Source organism: Centroberyx affinis, unplaced genomic scaffold, assembly GCF_046629955.1.
Source record: "Centroberyx affinis isolate AG114_WGS23_722 - 3 ecotype Tasmania unplaced genomic scaffold, CSIRO-AGI_Caff_v1 ptg001198l_1, whole genome shotgun sequence".
In the NCBI taxonomy this organism is placed as follows: domain Eukaryota; kingdom Metazoa; phylum Chordata; class Actinopteri; order Beryciformes; family Berycidae; genus Centroberyx; species Centroberyx affinis.
In genome coordinates this window covers 246,592-263,273 of record NW_027279720.1, presented here as the reverse complement: position 1 = coordinate 263,273, position 16,682 = coordinate 246,592, and the positions used below count along the sequence as shown (strand labels likewise).

Genomic DNA, 16,682 nt, shown 5'->3' with positions numbered 1-16,682 from the left:
GAAGAGAACTCCGCTCACCCGGGCTACGCTGCGTTCCAGATCTCGCGCTCCAACTTCACACATGCGCAGGACGCCGCTTTCCCAGCTGGCTAACAATGTTTTGAACCGCACATTTGTCCACATGCATGGCTACGTTGACTGCCACTGTCATATCTCTGCGGGGGATTTTGACAAGGTATGACCACACTTTATACGTAGGCGTACAGGTAGGTATATTATCTTTGAAATAACGTATGTGGTGTAAACGTTTCTTCTTCTCTTTATCAGGATATAGACGAGGTGATTGAGAATTCAAAAAAGGTAAGCTATGTTAGCTAAGTAGTAGTAGTCACCATGCAGGCTAATGTTTACTACAGATGGCTTATTCCTTTGCTTCACTTCTTAGGCTGGACTGTTGGCTCTGTTAGCTGTGGCCGAGCATGCTGGGGAATTTGACAAGATCATTCAGTTGTCACAGAGGTAACTCTCAACTGGAATAGCCTGATTTGTGATCTGCTACATTACTTTTGTCAGCTTTTAACCTACTTTTCACTCACTTGTCAGGTTTCCAGGTTTTATTTTCCCCTGTTTGGGAGTCCACCCTGTTCAAGAGGTATCCCCGGAGCAGCAGAGGGGGGCTTCTCTCCAGGTAGGGATACAGGGATACAGGGATACAGTTCACTGGATTAAATTATGGCTTCTGCAATGTTACAGTCTCATGAGCCTGCTCAGTTTTACACTATTAGTCAAGTCAAGTCAATTTTATTTGTATAGCACATTTCATACACAGGTAAGTTCAATGTACTTCACATAAAAGGGCAAAATAGTAACAATAAACAGATAAGGAGATAGAATACACACATATATAAAATAACCTTTCAGCCACACATACATAAAATACAGCTTTTTATAACTCCCGTCCTATTCATACAACAGCACTCACACACGGACTACAGCAGACGCACACAAAGGCAAACACACACTAACTACCAAAAGCCTGAGAAAAAAGCAATGTTTTAAGACTGCTTTTGAAAGAGGATACAGTTGTAGCAGATCTCAGGTCAGCAGGTAGTTTGTTCCAGAGAACAGCACCATAGTGACTAAATGCACCTTCACCTGATTTAGATTTAACTCGAGGTACATTTAGGAGACACATGCCTGATGATCTGAGGGATCTGATTGGTTTATAGCCAGTGAGCAGGTCAGAAATATATTTAGGAGCTAGCTATACCATTTAGGGCCTTGTAAACAAGCAGTAATACCTTGAAATCAGTTCTATAATGTACCGGGAGCCAGTGAAGTGTTCTCAGTACAGGAGTAATGTTTTCTATTTTCCTAGTCCCACAACTTGCAGTCAGCTTACTGCAGAGGAATAAAGGACTGTTTCTTCTTTCTCTCACGAAGGATCTAGATGCTGCTTTACCCATCATAGAGAAATACAAGGAGCACCTTGTGGCTATCGGGGAGGTAAAGATTCACTATCACCGTCTGATGTGACTTTATCTGGGATTTCTTCTCTGCACACCCTGTTGTGAGGCTGAAGATCCCACGTCTGTTACATTTAGCTTGTTTGTTTCCCCATCTGTTAACAGGTGGGCTTGGATTTCACCCCCAGATATGTCAGCAATGAGACTGATAAAGAGAGCCAAAGGCAGGTGCTCATCCGTCAAGCGGAGATAGCCAAGCATCTGGATCTCCCACTGTGAGTCATATAACTGATATAAACTAGTATCCGAGGGGGGAAGTTATTTCTTTTATGTCACACTGCAGCTGCTGTAGAATGTTTACTGTGATTTATTATGAATATTTTGTGGTTAATGTCAAAAAAAAAAAAACAGTTCCAAATCAAACGAGGCTGCAATTTTCCATCAGAGGAGAATTTTTTTAACAGCATCCTAAACGATGTATGCTGACATCATGCTGAATCCCTGTCCTACAAATCAAGTTGAACAATGGAAGAAATTCCTCATTAAATTCAAAATTCATAAATCTTAATATTCAGTCTAAATAGTCTAAAAAGTATCTGGCATTTTTTTTCCAGTGCTTACAGAGACATTAAGCAGAAAAATAACTATGTCCACATGCAATTGCAACATATGCAAATATGTTTTTTTAAATCAATATGATGAAATCCTCCAAAGACATCGCTTACCCCCAAGCCAACAGAGTCCATAATATAGAGCTGCAACGATTAATCAATTAATCGATTAGTTGTCAACTATTAAATTAATCGCCAACTATTTTGATAATCGATTAATTGGTTTGAGTAATTTTTTAAGAAAATTAAGTCAAAATTCTCTGATTCCAGCTTCTTAAATGTGAATATTTTCTGGTTTCTTTACTCCTCTATGACAGTAAACTGAATATCTTTGGGTTGTGGACAAAACAAGACATTTGAGGACGTCATCTTGGGCTTTGGGAAACACTGATCCACATTTTTCACCATTTTCTGACATTTTATAGAGACCAAACAACTAATCAATTAATCGATAAAATAATCAACAGATTAATCGACAATGAAAATAATCGTTAGTTGCAGCCATACCCCCAAGCCAACAGAGTCCATAATATTTGTTTTGTGTTTTATTGTTAGAAATGTTCATTCAAGGTCAGCAGGAAGACCCACCATCCACCTCTTGAAGGAGCAAGGTAAACCGCATGGATCACATTCACAATATGCCTATGGTCAGAAGTTGTTCTCTTAAATATCTGAGAAGTAAACCGCAGTGCCTCTGAAACGACACTAGGGGTCGAGAAAGTCCTGCTTCATGCTTTCGACGGGAAACCCTCGGTTGCCATGGAGGGAGTGAAGGCCGGATATTTCTTTTCTATTCCACCATCCATCATAAGGAGTGAACAGGTACAGAAGACAGTTTAATGGTTTTTAAATTTAGACTGTCTTATGAACCAAACTGCTTTAACCTTCCTCTCAGTAACACAACAAAGACAGTACATTCTCTCCATCCTTCACTTTTTCCATCTTTGAAACCACACACACACACACACACACACACACACGCACACACTACCACACCCTCACTTTCCCTATAATTTCATTTTCTGTCAGGAATTTATTTTACTCCTTTTTGCTGTAATAATATGCATTTTGTTGTTGTTGTACATGTTCTTCCCTGCTGAGTTTTGTTGTAATTTAACCTCAGTTATCCAATTCAGTTTTGACTTTGTTTCTTTTTTACATTTTGGTTCGATGTTTTTATAACTGCTTTGAGTTTTTTTTATTTCCCCTACACAATTTGCAATTTTCTGTCTCCTCTTTCTATATTTGATCATTGATATGTGCAGCTAAATAGACAAACCAAAACTCTGTGATGTGACTGTACCTACATAAGTTACAAATCAGTATAGTATGAAATATCTTCTTTGTTTGTATGCAAGCATTTACAGTTCAACTAAAACTGTCAGGTCTGTTTAGACAGCACCAACATGTTGACTTTGTTTTCATTGGTTGGCATTATCAACATCAAATGTTAATGATTGATGATGATTTCTTTGTGTATTTTCCACTAAGAAGCAGAAACTTGTGAAACAGTTGCCGTTAGAGAATATCTGCCTTGAAACAGATTCACCTGCTCTGGGTCCAGAAAAGCAGGTAAAGTGTTTTTTTTTTTTCATAAATCAAATAAATGTGCTGTTTTCTGGTGATGTAGTCCATATGGATGATACAGAACTATATGGTTATGATAACTCATTATTCCGTGTTTCTTTTCAGTTGTAGGTTTAGTTTGTCATCTCAATGTTTTTTGTTTTTTGAGGTAGATATTTGTGTAAGCTCCATGGGTTTTGGTTTTCTCTCACCTGCACTTCTTTTGTTCTCTCTGTGTTATATAATTTTTTACATGAAACAAAAAAAAAAAAAATCTTACAAATCTCATAAGTTAGTGTCTTGAAAAATGCCTTTCAATTCTACGCACACTCAGATGATCACACTCCTCTTCTGAATCCTAACCTGCAGGTCAGAAATGAGCCCAGAAACATCTCGGTCTCTGCTGAGTACATCAGTAAGATCAAAGGTCTGCCGCTGGAGAAGGTGATGGAGGCGACGACGCAGAACGCTCTGCGACTCTTCCCCAAGCTCAAGTCAGCCATCAGACCCTGACACAGACTTAGAAGACTGTCTCTTTCATCTTATAGTAGAGAATTATCTTTAATTATATGCCAAAACGTTTCTGTAACCATGCTGTATTTTTTATTAACTAAATATGTGAGTCTGGTAGAGCCAGGATGCTCTAATACAGCTGACAAGTCAATAGATAAGCCATATAATAAAAAGCTAAACCACCTGTACATTGAGGATATAAGTCTAATCGACCACTGAGGGACATTTCTTTTCCAACTACATTCAAGATATCTGAAATAAATAAAGATAATGAGATAATCATTAAAGACCTGTTGACAAATTGTAGTTAATTCCTTCATCTTTTCACAAACCTCTTGTCAAATGGAATGACAATGGTTTGGGGTTTTGTTTTACAACTTTCAAATTACAACCAATACAACGCCAAAGTCAGCCATGGTGACACCTAACTCATTAAACATAGGCTACTTGTCATTGTAAATCAAGTACCTTATTTCCATTGTTTTCCATTTTATATAACCCATCCACTAATCTTAAGCACAGATCTGATATCAGAGGTCGGCCCATTTCCTCTGATAGAGGGGTTTGTCCAGGTTGCAGTGTTTGGTTGCATGTTGCCGCCCTTTCTTTTGAAGTAAAAGGTGTTGGCTGCAGATATGTAATCAAGTTCCTCATGAATTTCCTATGTGGCGAGATGCACAATAAAAAAATCTCAAAAGATCAGCTGGCATAGATTCAAAGCAATGCCATCAAAAGCCATATCAAAGCCTATCAGCCATAAAGCTGCCAGGACTAAACTCCATCAAGAGTCCTGGATCAATCGCAGCTTCTTGGCTCATAGTGGTGTGGAGTGATGCTGCCTTCAGGTGCTCCTCATAAGCTCCAACTTCTGAGAATCCTCTCTTGGACAGCACCTAGTAACGTTGGTTTTGAAAAGCACTATATAAATAAAGTTTACTTACTAGTGCTGTAAATATGACTCGCTATTAACAAGATAAACCCTTAATTAATTTATCAGCCAAAACTTGTTTTATGTGCGTGTCAAATAAAACGTTAATCATGGAGAGAAAATAGAAACATACAACAATACTAATTATTTATGAAGACAAAGAAAGATTACAGAAAAATATAAGAGTGAATGCAGTATATAAAAGTAAATAAAATTACATATAACAATAAAATGCATCAATTTTACCATCAGTTATTGACAGGCTTCCGTCATGTTTCCCTGTATCACATAAAATACCAACTTTCCCAGCGGTAGACATATTGATTATATATTGGTTCAGTCTTCATTCAAAGGTCTAAAATATCCCAGAGTTTCCCCATACTATTGAATAGGTGTGGTGTGTCACCCTGCCTTCAGGAGCTTCCAACCCACTTAAAACAATTTCATTTTCCGAGGCTTTTCCATCATGACAAGAATGAAATCCTGAGTGGAAAGACTGAATCCTTGACAGTTTTTATAAGAGATTGAGTATCTGCACAAAATATTAGTTTAAAAATATCGGTATCAGCCTTCCCAAAACAAACAAACCAAAAAAAAAACAAAACATATTGATTGAACCCTAGTGGAAACCACTTTGTTGGGTCGTCCATGTGGGCTCTCCTCCAAATATCGACATTTCCTAAGGCACCTGAAGGCATCACGTGTCCGGCCGTCTCAGGCGTCACGCCATGTGGAGCGACTGACAGCCTCTGCAGCCACTGGGGAGGTTTGTTGATACTCGGTGGAGTCGCTGAACTTTGCTTCATTGGTCCGTGTTTATTAAAACCCTCCGCGGGACGGGACGGCTCCGGGAGATTTGCATGTCCTTCACTCTGCTCCCTCTCTCTCTCCCTCTCCCTCTCTCTCTCTCTCTCTCGTAGTAGAAGAAGAGTTTGTAAGAAACCGTGTGTCAAGTCAAATCAAGGTGAACGTCTGCTCGTGCTGCCGTTTCACAATGCGTGTGTTCACGGTCATCTGCAGGTCGGAGCTGAGAGGACTTCTGCTGTGAAGCCGTCCGTGTCATCGATGTTATAATTACTGGAGTTTCTGAGTGAGTAGAACTTCAATTTCCCTCTCCGTGTCACTTTAATGTTTTATTATCAAGACAGTGCAAACAATCATAAAATCATTTACTTAATTGTTTTTTCAGTGTTACTTTTTTCGTGCATGTTATTCCCTTTCTGCTCCCCTTATCACACAGCCAGCCAAGTTAATATTGCACTTTTATCAGTATTTGATCAGGCTGTTTTTTTAAGGCAAGCTACAGTGTGGCGCACATGGAGTAAAGCTCTAATCCCAGGTTTAAGACAAGCATGGGGACATAAACTGACGGTTCCTGGCACCTACATGAGGCTGAAATCCAACTTTGCACACTAAAACCATTACTGTACACCTCAGAGTTGAAAACAATCAGTTGTGCAAAACAATAACCCCCCCCTCCCCTCTCCCCTTTCTGTTATTCTGGGACAGGACAGCAGCATGACAGGTGACAGGGTGGTGCGGAGGGGGCTGGCCTGGGTGCAGCAGGTGGCCAGCAGGAGCCAAACAGGCAGAGGCCAGAGGCTGGTGAACTTCCATCACGCCACCGGCTTGGCGAGGGTGAGCGTTCGACCGTGAGCCGGATGCCGTCCCGCTCCGGCACGGGATCCAGTTTCACAAACATGAAACTCAGATCCCTTGTCTCTCTTCTCATCCACACCACGGCAGTAGTGTCTGTTTTGTGAGACACATTATGTTCTTACAGAAATCGTTGAGGAGGAGTGGAGAGTTTTAGTGTCCCATGATGGTCTAAATGCTGTTTCAGACGCTTTTCCACCCTGACAAGAATAAAATTCTGGGTGGAGACACTGAATCCTTTTTTTGCCATGATAGTGATCAGTTTTAAAGACATTCACTAGGGTGTAGGGTTCGAGTGATACAGGTTTCTGAAGGCCGATACCAATATGTTGTGCCAGTATTTTTTTGGGGGTGTTTTCGCTTTTGTAGCACAAAATGGAGAGAGACAGGAAAGAGAGGGGGAAAGGTCCTGAGCTGGATTTGAACCCAGGATAACACAGTTACATGGTATGCGCCTTAGACAAAATTTTGTGTTGTAAATTTATATTTGGCCATTTTAATGCCGAAAAAACTCCCTAAAATATTCAGTGTTTCCCACAGAATTGGAATCTTTGCAAGACACTAAAGCTCTATTAAAACTATTAAAACGCCCAAATTCTTAGATGGGTTTTCATGCAGGGCAAGTCAGGTTTTAATTTCCAGGTTTTACACACTGCCACACCTGAAACTGTTGAGTAAAATTATACGCTCACCTCCATCATATCAGAGATGGACGACAATGACACATTCTGATTATCAGTTTTTTTTATTGAAAGTCCAATATCATCCCTAATTCAGTGCAGTAAAGAGGCAACGGATCAAACGTATGAATCGTGTTTTGTTTTTTCATCCAGGAGGCGTTCAGGAAACAGCAAGATGTCCACAGATACTCCACCATCGCGGCGTGTTTCACTGCCTCCGAAAGCGTAAACGCTGGACGGGGGACCTGCGCCGGACGACCCGGTGCCAAGAGGCTCAAGTACCAAAGGGACTGGTCTAGTCGAATGTTCTCTGGACACACAAGGTTATTTAACCAGGACAATCCCACAGTAGGAAGGCTGACATCAGAGGATATCGATAAAGCGAGAAACGCCAAGAAAAATGACTCCAAGCAACATAAGCAAGTGGTATCCGCTCTTAACACCTTTTATCAATATTTGATTAATATGAACAAATGCTCCATATTTGAGTACGTGGCTCCATCCAGCTTTTATACTAACCCTTTCTGTCCAATGCCAACATTGCACAGGAACAATTGTATTCGTCCTTTATGTATAATTTTTGTTTCCTTTTGTTCCAGCTCAGTGAAAGAGCCAGAGAGCGGAAGGTGCCCGTCACACGGATAGGGAGACTGGTGAATTTTGGAGGTAGGAGCACTCATCTGTGAATATATTATCTATCTATCTATATCTGTCACATTCCACTTCATGTTTTAGCTCATGTGTGAAAAGTAATGTTTATTTATACAACTGTTAATCACAAGCATGTCTCAAAGGGCTTTACATACCATCATAAAATCCAAGAAACACTTTTCTAAAAATGGTTTAGAAAGTGCTTTACAGACCAGCTTAAAATCAAACAAGACAATAAATAGAAGCAATGACAACTGTAAGAACAGTAAAAGAAGAAAACAATGGTAATAAAACAACAGTAAATAAAAGCAATAACTGTAAGAACAGTAAAAAGAAACAAAATAAAATCAATCAAAAGCACATTTATAGAGAATTTTTTATTCATATATGTCATATACATACTAAATCACTATACTGTATACCATGCTACATCATACATACATACATACATATACATTATACACCATATACATACCATACTAAACACTAGGGGCAATTTAGAGTCTTCAGTTCACCTGACTGTAGATCGCTCTCATATTCCTCTTAGTGACTGTAAGGTTGCCGGTTTGAATCCCCAGACCTGCTGGGGGAATCTAGGGAGGGAAAGCGAATGTGTAACCCTCTCCCCTCCGTCAACAGCTGCTGTCCATGTGCCCCTTGAGCAAGGCACTTGACCCCCCCAGTGGCTCCATAGCCAACATTACAGTACAGTACAGTGTCTGTCCTGGGCGGCTGCCGGGTGTCAATGTGTGTAACTGTGTGAATGTGAAGCAGAGCGGTGCTGAAAAAGAACATGCAGCCTCAGCAAAAAGAAAAAAAAAAACGCTCCCCGGACAAATAAAGGTTAAAAAACAGCATCTTCCATATTGCTTTAGCTATGGATAGGAAGTTTCTCTTATAAGTTACCAATATAAATAAATATAAACTAGTCAAAAATCAAAAAAGTTTATATGATAGATTTCCATTTTTATTGTAATTTCAGTTCAGTTTTATTTAGTTTCAGGTGTGTTTAGTAGTTTTAGTATTTTTTGTTTGTTTTTAACCAAGTGTTTAGTTTTAGTTAAGTCATTTGATTTAGTTTCAGTTCTAGTCCAGTTCTAGTTCTAGGTATAATGATAGAAGTGAAACTAGTGAAACTTACTAAATAGAAGTAAAATGTATTTACATTAATTTTTCAATACATCCTGAAATAACGGGAGTCGGGATCTGTTTGGTTTCACAATTGAAATCACTAGCAGGTTCAACAGCAATCTGAACTCAGACTATTAAATTCAAAATAATCCCAAAAGAGAAACGCCTTTGCCTTGGGAATCTGCTTCCAGCACCAGCGGGGTGGAGCGATGATGTCTAGTCAAAAATAACCAAAAATTCTCCACCCAGAATTCATCTCTTGTTTTACCCCGCACATAAACAGCTAAAACATAAGACAACAACTGAAGTTTTATTTCCTTTTAGTCAGTTTTACAAGCAGACAAGAAGGTTTTAGTTTAGTTTAGTAGTTAAAGTCTCATTTTTACAGTAAGTTCAAAATGAGTTTGCAATCTTTTTTTAACACCTAGTTTTTCTCGGCCATAACCTCGGTCACCAGTTTTCCGGTGCTGGCGGCAGGGTGTGGGAAGTGCTGACATGTTCTTCGCAGGAATGGAATTACAAAGTATCTGTAGCTGAGAAAATCTCTGTTAAACTTGTCTGACCGCCAGCTCCGGCCTGACCCGCCGGGGAACCCAACTAATATAAAACGTGTTGTCAACTGTCAGCAAAGGGCATCACACTTGGTACCAATCGTTCCCCCACCCCCACCCCACTTGGTGTAAATTTGCTCCTGAACTCTCAAGGGCTCTGGCTGTTGTCCTGAGAGTTTAGAGCTGGTTACTGATTACTCTTATCTTCATCTTCTCCAGCACTGAGCGAGGTTTGCTTGTGTTTTTCTGCTACTGTTATCAGATCTAAACAGCGATAAGAGCAGAGCTGTGGGTGTTCAGGTACTAGGCTGTGCACGGCATTCGTAAATTTAAAAAAAACAAAAAAACTTGGCATTGCTTTGCTTTAGAGGTAGATGCTTTTTATTTCCCTTTCCAAATGATGTCAGTCTGTTCAGAGAAATTTGGGGTATTGATGTTTTTGTTGTTTTTTTTTTTTATTTATTTCTGCAGGTCTGGCAGTTGGACTTGGCATCGGAGCGATTGCTGAAGTGGCCAAGAAGAGTTTAAAGCCCCAACAGGAAGGTGGTAAAGTGGACGGTTTTGTTTATGAGGGGGGAGTGTGTGTGTGTGTGTGTGTGTGTGTGTGTGTGTGTGTGTGTGTGTGTATTATGAGTATCATCTATTATGAGTTATCAGTGGCCCAATATCTGATCTCACATTAGAAAGTGTTTTCCAGTGGTATTTGCTAATAACGGTCAGATCAGTGGCCAGTTCATCGTAGCATCCTTACTGAATGATGCATTTTCTTTTCAGGAGATAAAAAATCCATACTGGATTCAAGTGCCTTCCTCTCAGAAGCCAACGCTGAGAGAATTGTCCGGACACTGTGCAAAGTCCGAGGTGCTGCACTTAAACTGGGACAGATGCTCAGCATTCAAGGTGACAAATTATCCAAAAATGTACTGTGCAGATACTCGAATGAATCAGAATCGCTTTAATCGGGGAAAATTTTTTACAGGAATTCATCTTTGGCGACACCTCTTCACAGTACATACTGACATAACATGGTACAACGACAACAAGACCTCACATACAGTAGAAAGGCATACTGTGGACAACTACATACATTCCTCTCATTACAAATAAACATTCATCATTCATCAATGACCAAACACATACTGAGACAGTCAACCGGTGCTTCAACTTCCCAGCAAGCTACACTGCGTCACCCTCTCTCTCGCCCAAACTCCGTGGCAAAACAAAATCCCCGGACCAACAGGGAAATGTCACCACCTAAAATAAACCGAGGGCCAGCTGAACACAATAAGTGCCATACCAGTCGTGCTATTGTAGGCAGCCGGGCCTAAATTTGCTCTGTAGAAAATGACGGGCAGTTTAGGCTGCGGGACACTTGAGGTCTGTTGTCTCTACACAACATACTGTCAGTGCCATGATGCAGTTTGACCTTCTTTGATATCCTGTGCCATATTTTCCAGTTTTCAGCACTTTTAAAAACGAATTCCCGATAGCTAGTATCAAGCTGGTTTGCTTATTTGCTTAGTATTTTATCCCGATACAGAACTGGTGTCTGTTTCACTCTGTTCCTCTACTATTTTCTTCCTTCTGCCCTCTCAGATGATGCATTTATCAACCCTCAGTTGGCCAAAATCTTTGAGCGTGTCCGACAGAGTGCGGACTTTATGCCCACTAAACAGATGATGGTACGGTATGGAGAGCTGTAGCCAATTAAGCAAAAGTCAGTAATCCATTTCATTCAGATAAGCCACGTTTCTCTCCTCCTCCTCCTCCTCTTATTCTCCACAGAAAGCCGTCAGCAGCGACCTCGGCCCAAACTGGAGGGACAAGCTGGAGTATTTTGAGGACAAGCCGTTTGCGGCTGCATCTATCGGTCAGGTGCATTTAGCCAAGATGAAGGACGGCAGAGACGTCGCCATGAAGATTCAGGTGAGAATAGTTTAGTCTATTTCTGCAGTGATGTAACGTAGAAGCAGAGTGGAAACAAACCTGTGATAAAATCAGTGGTGGAAAGTAACTAAGTACATTTACTCAAGTACTGTACTTAAGTACAATTTTGAGGTAGTTATACTTTACTTGAGTATTTCCATTACTTTATACTTCCACTCCACTATATTTCAGAGGGAAATATTGTACTTTTTACTCCACTACATTTATTTAATAACTTGAGTTACTAGTTACTTTGCATATTCAGATTAGTAATACAAAATATAATCAACAAATAAATGATGATGTATTATTATAGATTAAGATAAAACTTTATTGATCCCCAGGGGGAAGTTTACAAACCACCAAGCAGTAAATAAAGTCATTAAAATCAGCTTCACCTTACCAGCTGCAACATTAAATTGATGAACACATTAACGCATCAATAATTATAATCCAATAATATAATATACATTATTCTGAAATGGGCCATTCTGCATAATGAGTACTTTTACTTATGGTACTTTAAGTATATTTTGATGCTAATACTTTTGTTCTTTTACTTAAGTAAAATTTTGAATGCAGGACTTTTACTTCTAACAGTGTATTTCTACACTGTGGTATTGTTACTTTTACTTAAGTACAAGATCTGAGTACTTCTTCCACCACTGGATAAAATACAATGATTTAAAAAAAAAAACACACACATACTGCCTTTTCTTTTAGTACCCTGGAGTTGCCAAGAGTATCGACAGTGACGTGAATAATATCATGGCTGTTCTGAGTTTAAGCAATGCTCTGCCTGAAGGTAACATTGTTGTACAGTTTTTTTTTAATCATTTTTATGATAACTGTTACTATTGTCTAAGTTTGATAACCTCTGCTATTGTCAATATACTACGCCATACATGCAGCTTGAATAATTCTCAGACTGTCATGATTTAGATTTTATTCCCATTTGCTCTGCGCTCTCTCTTTTCACAGGTTTGTTTCCCGAACACCTGATTGAGGTTATGAGCCGTGAGCTGGCGCTGGAGTGCGATTACATAAGAGAGGCCAAATGTGCCAGAAAATTCCAGTGAGTTGTTCACACACTCAGTCTTACTATGTTGGCTGACTCCAGTCACCTTGTCTTAGTTAGGACTCCACAGTATGGGGCCATATACCAGTATCTATTATTTTGATAGATATTGTGATTGCGATGACTTTCAGTATTTCAAATGAAAGTCATCGCATGTGTGCTCTTGTGTTTTGTTGACATCTTTGGTGCTCAGCGCTCATTGCTGTGGTGTTTCTGCACATGACAGAGATCACCTGTCAGTCAAACAGTGTGTTTCTGTAGGTGGTTTTTCTGTCTTTTCTTTGTCTGTTCAGCTGTGGTGGCTATCGCTGCTCATGCTAACTACCCAGTTCTTCTTTTATTTATTCTAAGCTAGAGCTGCAACGATTAATCGATTAGTTGTCAACTATTAAATTAATCGGCAACTATTTTAATAATCGGTTTGAGATATTCTTTAAGAAAAATAAGTCAAAATTCTCTGATTCCAGCTTCTTAAATGTGAATATTTTCTGGTTTCTTTACTCCTCTATGACAGTAAACTGAATATCTTTGGGTTGTGGACAAAACAAAACATTTGAGGACGTCATCTTGGGCTTTGGGAAACACTGATCGACATTTTTCACCATTTTCTGACATTCTATAGACCAAACAACTAATCGATTAATCGAGAAAATAATCGACAGATTAATCAACAATGAAAATAATCGTTAGTTGCAGCCCTATTCTAAACAAACCGCTGTTGTTGCTGTGCGATAGAGGATTTTTCCCAGGAAAGAGCTACCAATATCCTCATGACATACAGTATTTATGGGTTTAGATGAGGTGTGTCTCTTGTTTTACCATCCTTTGCCATCCTCTTTCATGCTGTGATATCAGTGTGAATTCAATATATACAGTCGTTTTTAGCCCTTGTCTTTAAGATAGGTTTGTATGTTCCTGTGTACCAAGATGTGCTCTGCTGGTGACATATTTATCTCAGTTCTGGGGGTTTGTTTGTGCAGAAGTGCCCTTTAACTCCGTTGCTGTTTGTGTCCCAGGGAGCTGCTGAAGGATCACCCTTACTTCTACGTGCCTGATGTGGTTGAGGAGCTGAGCAGCCAGCATGTCCTCACCACAACACTGGTGCCGGGTTTCCCTCTGGACCAGGCCACCGACCTCTCTCAGGAGCTCAGGAACGAGGTACGGCCGGTTCGAAACACCACACCGCTTACAGTAGAGTTTTACACCTGCGCACTGCCAAGACGCCGCCGGCTTTGGAAGTGTTCAAGGTGACGAGCCAACTGCTGAGACGCCACCTTTAAAACCCCGGAGTCATGTCAGCAAGTCGTAGATTTAACTAGCAATCACCATTCTGCATATTCTACTTCTCAATATTTCATCAGTTCAACATAAATAATAATAAGAATAACTTTATTTATATAGCACTTTTTTTTAACAATGTTACAAAGTGCTTCACATAAAAATAAGAGACAAAAAGAATAACAATTACAATAAAACAAAAATATACAGAATATATTGAAGAAAAGAGGCAAATGATAGTTAAAGCCTTAAAAACAAAGATAAAACACAGGTAAATGGAGTAAATAAAAGAAACAAATCCTCTAAAACTATGACAAGGCCTTCATACTTTGTGTAAAAGTGAGTTTTAAGAAGTGATTTAAAGGATGATACTGGTTTTGCTTGCTACATAAAGCGACATATACCTTGTTTTGAGTACAGGAGCACCATGTTTGAAAAATTAAATATTTAGTCATCATATTTTACTACATCTCAGTAATCCCTCCACTCTTTTCTCTCTCCTTTTCCTTGGCTTCCACTAGATTTGTGAGCAAATCTTGATTTTGTGCTTGAGGGAGCTTTTTGAGTTCAGGTACATGCAGACTGATCCAAACTGGTCCAACTTCTTCTTTGATCCACAAGCTCACAAGGTAAGTTTGCCATGATCAGTTAATATGCATAATGTTGATGTGATAGTTCCCATTGCACTGAAGTCTATTTAACCTCTTCTGTGTTTCAGGTTGCTCTATTGGATTTTGGGGCAACGCGAGGATTTGATAAAAGTTTCACTGACACCTACATTGAGGTGAGATACTGAACCAACAAAAATCAAAGAAAAGATAAATTTAACTGTTACATTGGTTGGAAATTTGTCTAACTTCACAAGAAAGATTTTACTAGGACCATTAGGAAGGTAGTTGCTATCGTGTTAATTTTGAAAAATCAACAATTCATAACCCCCAAGCATGCCTTCCATTCTGTTTCATTCCATTTATTATATATCCATTTTGAAAACAATTGCCATCTAAAATTCATCAGTCAACATTTTCAATTATTATAAATTACTATAAAAGTAGGTGTTTTTTCATTATCATTATTTATTTTTTCTATTTTTCAAATAGGGTATAATTTATTTTGGAATGAAAGTTTTGCATTTGTTGACTCTATACTTCTGTCATCAGATTATCAAGTCAGCTGCAAATCAGGACAAAGAAGGTGTGCTGCAGAAATCCAGAGAAATGAAGTTCCTCACAGGCTATGAGTCAAAGGTGATGAGCAGAAACTTCACCTTTTTAAACTAGAATCCAAACTAATGTTTAATTACTATGAAAGTAATGAAAGTTTGACTATTAATGGCTATTAATTAATTGCTGTGTATTGATGTAATATAAAGCAAAGAACAATACCAGCATAAACTTTACCTCTCTGAACTATATACATTGTTTAATTGGTATTATATCAGTGAATGTTTAATTACTATGATTTTAGTTGTTTATTATTTTCTGATGCTCTGTAAGGTGAAGAAGCAGATCAACAGAATCGTAACTTTCTAAACCAAACATTAACTTAGAGTTTGATTACTTTGAAATGTTTAGTTAGTATGAAACTATCATTCAAAGGGGCATTATGAGCTGTACTGACCCCTGTTGGCGACCAGTTGTAACAACATTGATAAAACTTTGACATAAGTCTCTGGCACAGTGCCCCTATCTGGTAAAGTAGTCAGTGAGTTATTGGTATTGATCAAGAACTCCATCAACCCCCTAAAGGCATATTGTGGTCATTCTGTAAAAAATCCTACTTACTGCCCCTTTAAAGATTGTTCATTAACTGCTGCTGTGCTGTCAGGCGATGGAGAACGCCCATGTGGATGCAGTGATGATCCTCGGCGAGGCTTTCTCCTCAGAGCAGCCCTTCAACTTTGGAGCCCAAAGCACGACCGAGCGGATCCACAGCCTGATCCCCGTGATGCTGAGGGAGCGGCTCACCCCGCCTCCAGAGGAAACCTACTCCCTCCACCGCAAGATGGGCGGCTCCTTCCTCATCTGCTCCAAACTCGGAGCTAAAATAGCCTGCAAGAACATGTTCCAGGAGGCCTACGCCAACTACTGGAAGGAGCCGGCCCACTAAGCTGGTCACCTTGTGACAGCAGAGTAGTGACCGGTCTCCTGAACACTAGGATCTTCTAGCATCCTTTGTTCATTGGTTAACGATTGAACTTACATATCTTTATTAGTAAGATTTGGGAAACGCCGTCCAGATAAAGTCCAAAGGCCAAACCTGGGCCATCGGCCGTAGGAATGTATCATGCCAGGTTTTGTGTTGAGAGTTTATTGTGATCTGATCTACTGTATCATTCAGTAAACTGTTATAAAAGTATATGAAAAAATGTATGAAAAAATAGGAAGCCCCTATAAGGAAAATGTCTGCCTATTAAGAACAATTTCATATTTGTGTGCCTTATATTCCAGCGCTCATATTAACTCTTTGTTTGGGTGTTGTCCAGCACTAATATCCAGATTACAAATATTATATATTTTTTGAATGAATGTAAATCCCTGCTGTAGTTAACCTATAGTTGTATATACTGTATGCCTAATAATTATGTGCCTGTACGGTTTGAGGAAATATATTCCATCTGACCATGATTGTCAATTGAAATAAATTGACAGTTGCAACAACAAAGCAGCAACTCAACACCTTATTTTGTATTCCAGCGGCCAAGATA

General features: G+C 39.3%; 2 protein-coding genes across 5 annotated transcripts; both read left to right on the top strand.

Annotated features, from left to right (window-relative positions):
• The first annotated feature begins 96 nt into the window (after positions 1-96).
• LOC139648411 (putative deoxyribonuclease TATDN3) lies at positions 97-4,379 on the top strand. 4 transcript variants are annotated; one of them, XM_071524526.1, is made up of 10 exons: positions 97-175; positions 268-300; positions 386-459; positions 544-628; positions 1,384-1,446; positions 1,572-1,681; positions 2,573-2,628; positions 2,727-2,839; positions 3,512-3,589; positions 3,953-4,379. In XM_071524526.1, the coding sequence occupies exons 1-10, from the start codon at positions 122-124 to the stop codon at positions 4,094-4,096; spliced, it is 810 nt and encodes a 269-aa protein (XP_071380627.1). In that variant the 5' UTR covers positions 97-121; the 3' UTR covers positions 4,097-4,379. The 4 variants fall into 4 exon arrangements, with proteins under 4 accessions (XP_071380627.1, XP_071380626.1, XP_071380625.1 ...); XM_071524525.1 differs by having other exon boundaries at positions 3,509-3,589; XM_071524524.1 differs by having other exon boundaries at positions 2,727-2,840; positions 3,486-3,589.
• A 3,223-nt stretch (positions 4,380-7,602) lies between these two features.
• coq8ab (coenzyme Q8A, genome duplicate b) lies at positions 7,603-16,651 on the top strand. The gene is made up of 13 exons (XM_071524499.1): positions 7,603-7,786; positions 7,960-8,026; positions 10,165-10,251; positions 10,468-10,593; positions 11,290-11,375; positions 11,479-11,619; positions 12,343-12,424; positions 12,601-12,694; positions 13,714-13,855; positions 14,497-14,604; positions 14,694-14,759; positions 15,136-15,222; positions 15,803-16,651. Exons 1-13 carry the CDS (start codon positions 7,664-7,666, stop codon positions 16,082-16,084), a joined length of 1,491 nt encoding a protein of 496 aa, XP_071380600.1. The 5' UTR covers positions 7,603-7,663; the 3' UTR covers positions 16,085-16,651.
• The last annotated feature ends 31 nt before the right edge of the window (positions 16,652-16,682 follow it).

Coding starts and splice junctions, on each gene's coding strand:
- LOC139648411 (XM_071524524.1), top strand. CDS start 122: ATGCATGGCTACGTTGACTGCCACTGTCATATCTCTGCGGGGGATTTT. Junction 629..1,383: donor AGAGGGGGGCTTCTCTCCAG/GTAGGGATACAG, acceptor TCTCTCACGAAG/GATCTAGATGCTGCTTTACC. Junction 1,682..2,572: donor AAGCATCTGGATCTCCCACT/GTGAGTCATATA, acceptor TTTTATTGTTAG/AAATGTTCATTCAAGGTCAG.
- coq8ab (XM_071524499.1), top strand. CDS start 7,664: ATGTTCTCTGGACACACAAGGTTATTTAACCAGGACAATCCCACAGTA. Junction 12,425..12,600: donor AAGCAATGCTCTGCCTGAAG/GTAACATTGTTG, acceptor CTCTTTTCACAG/GTTTGTTTCCCGAACACCTG. Junction 13,856..14,496: donor CTCAGGAGCTCAGGAACGAG/GTACGGCCGGTT, acceptor GGCTTCCACTAG/ATTTGTGAGCAAATCTTGAT.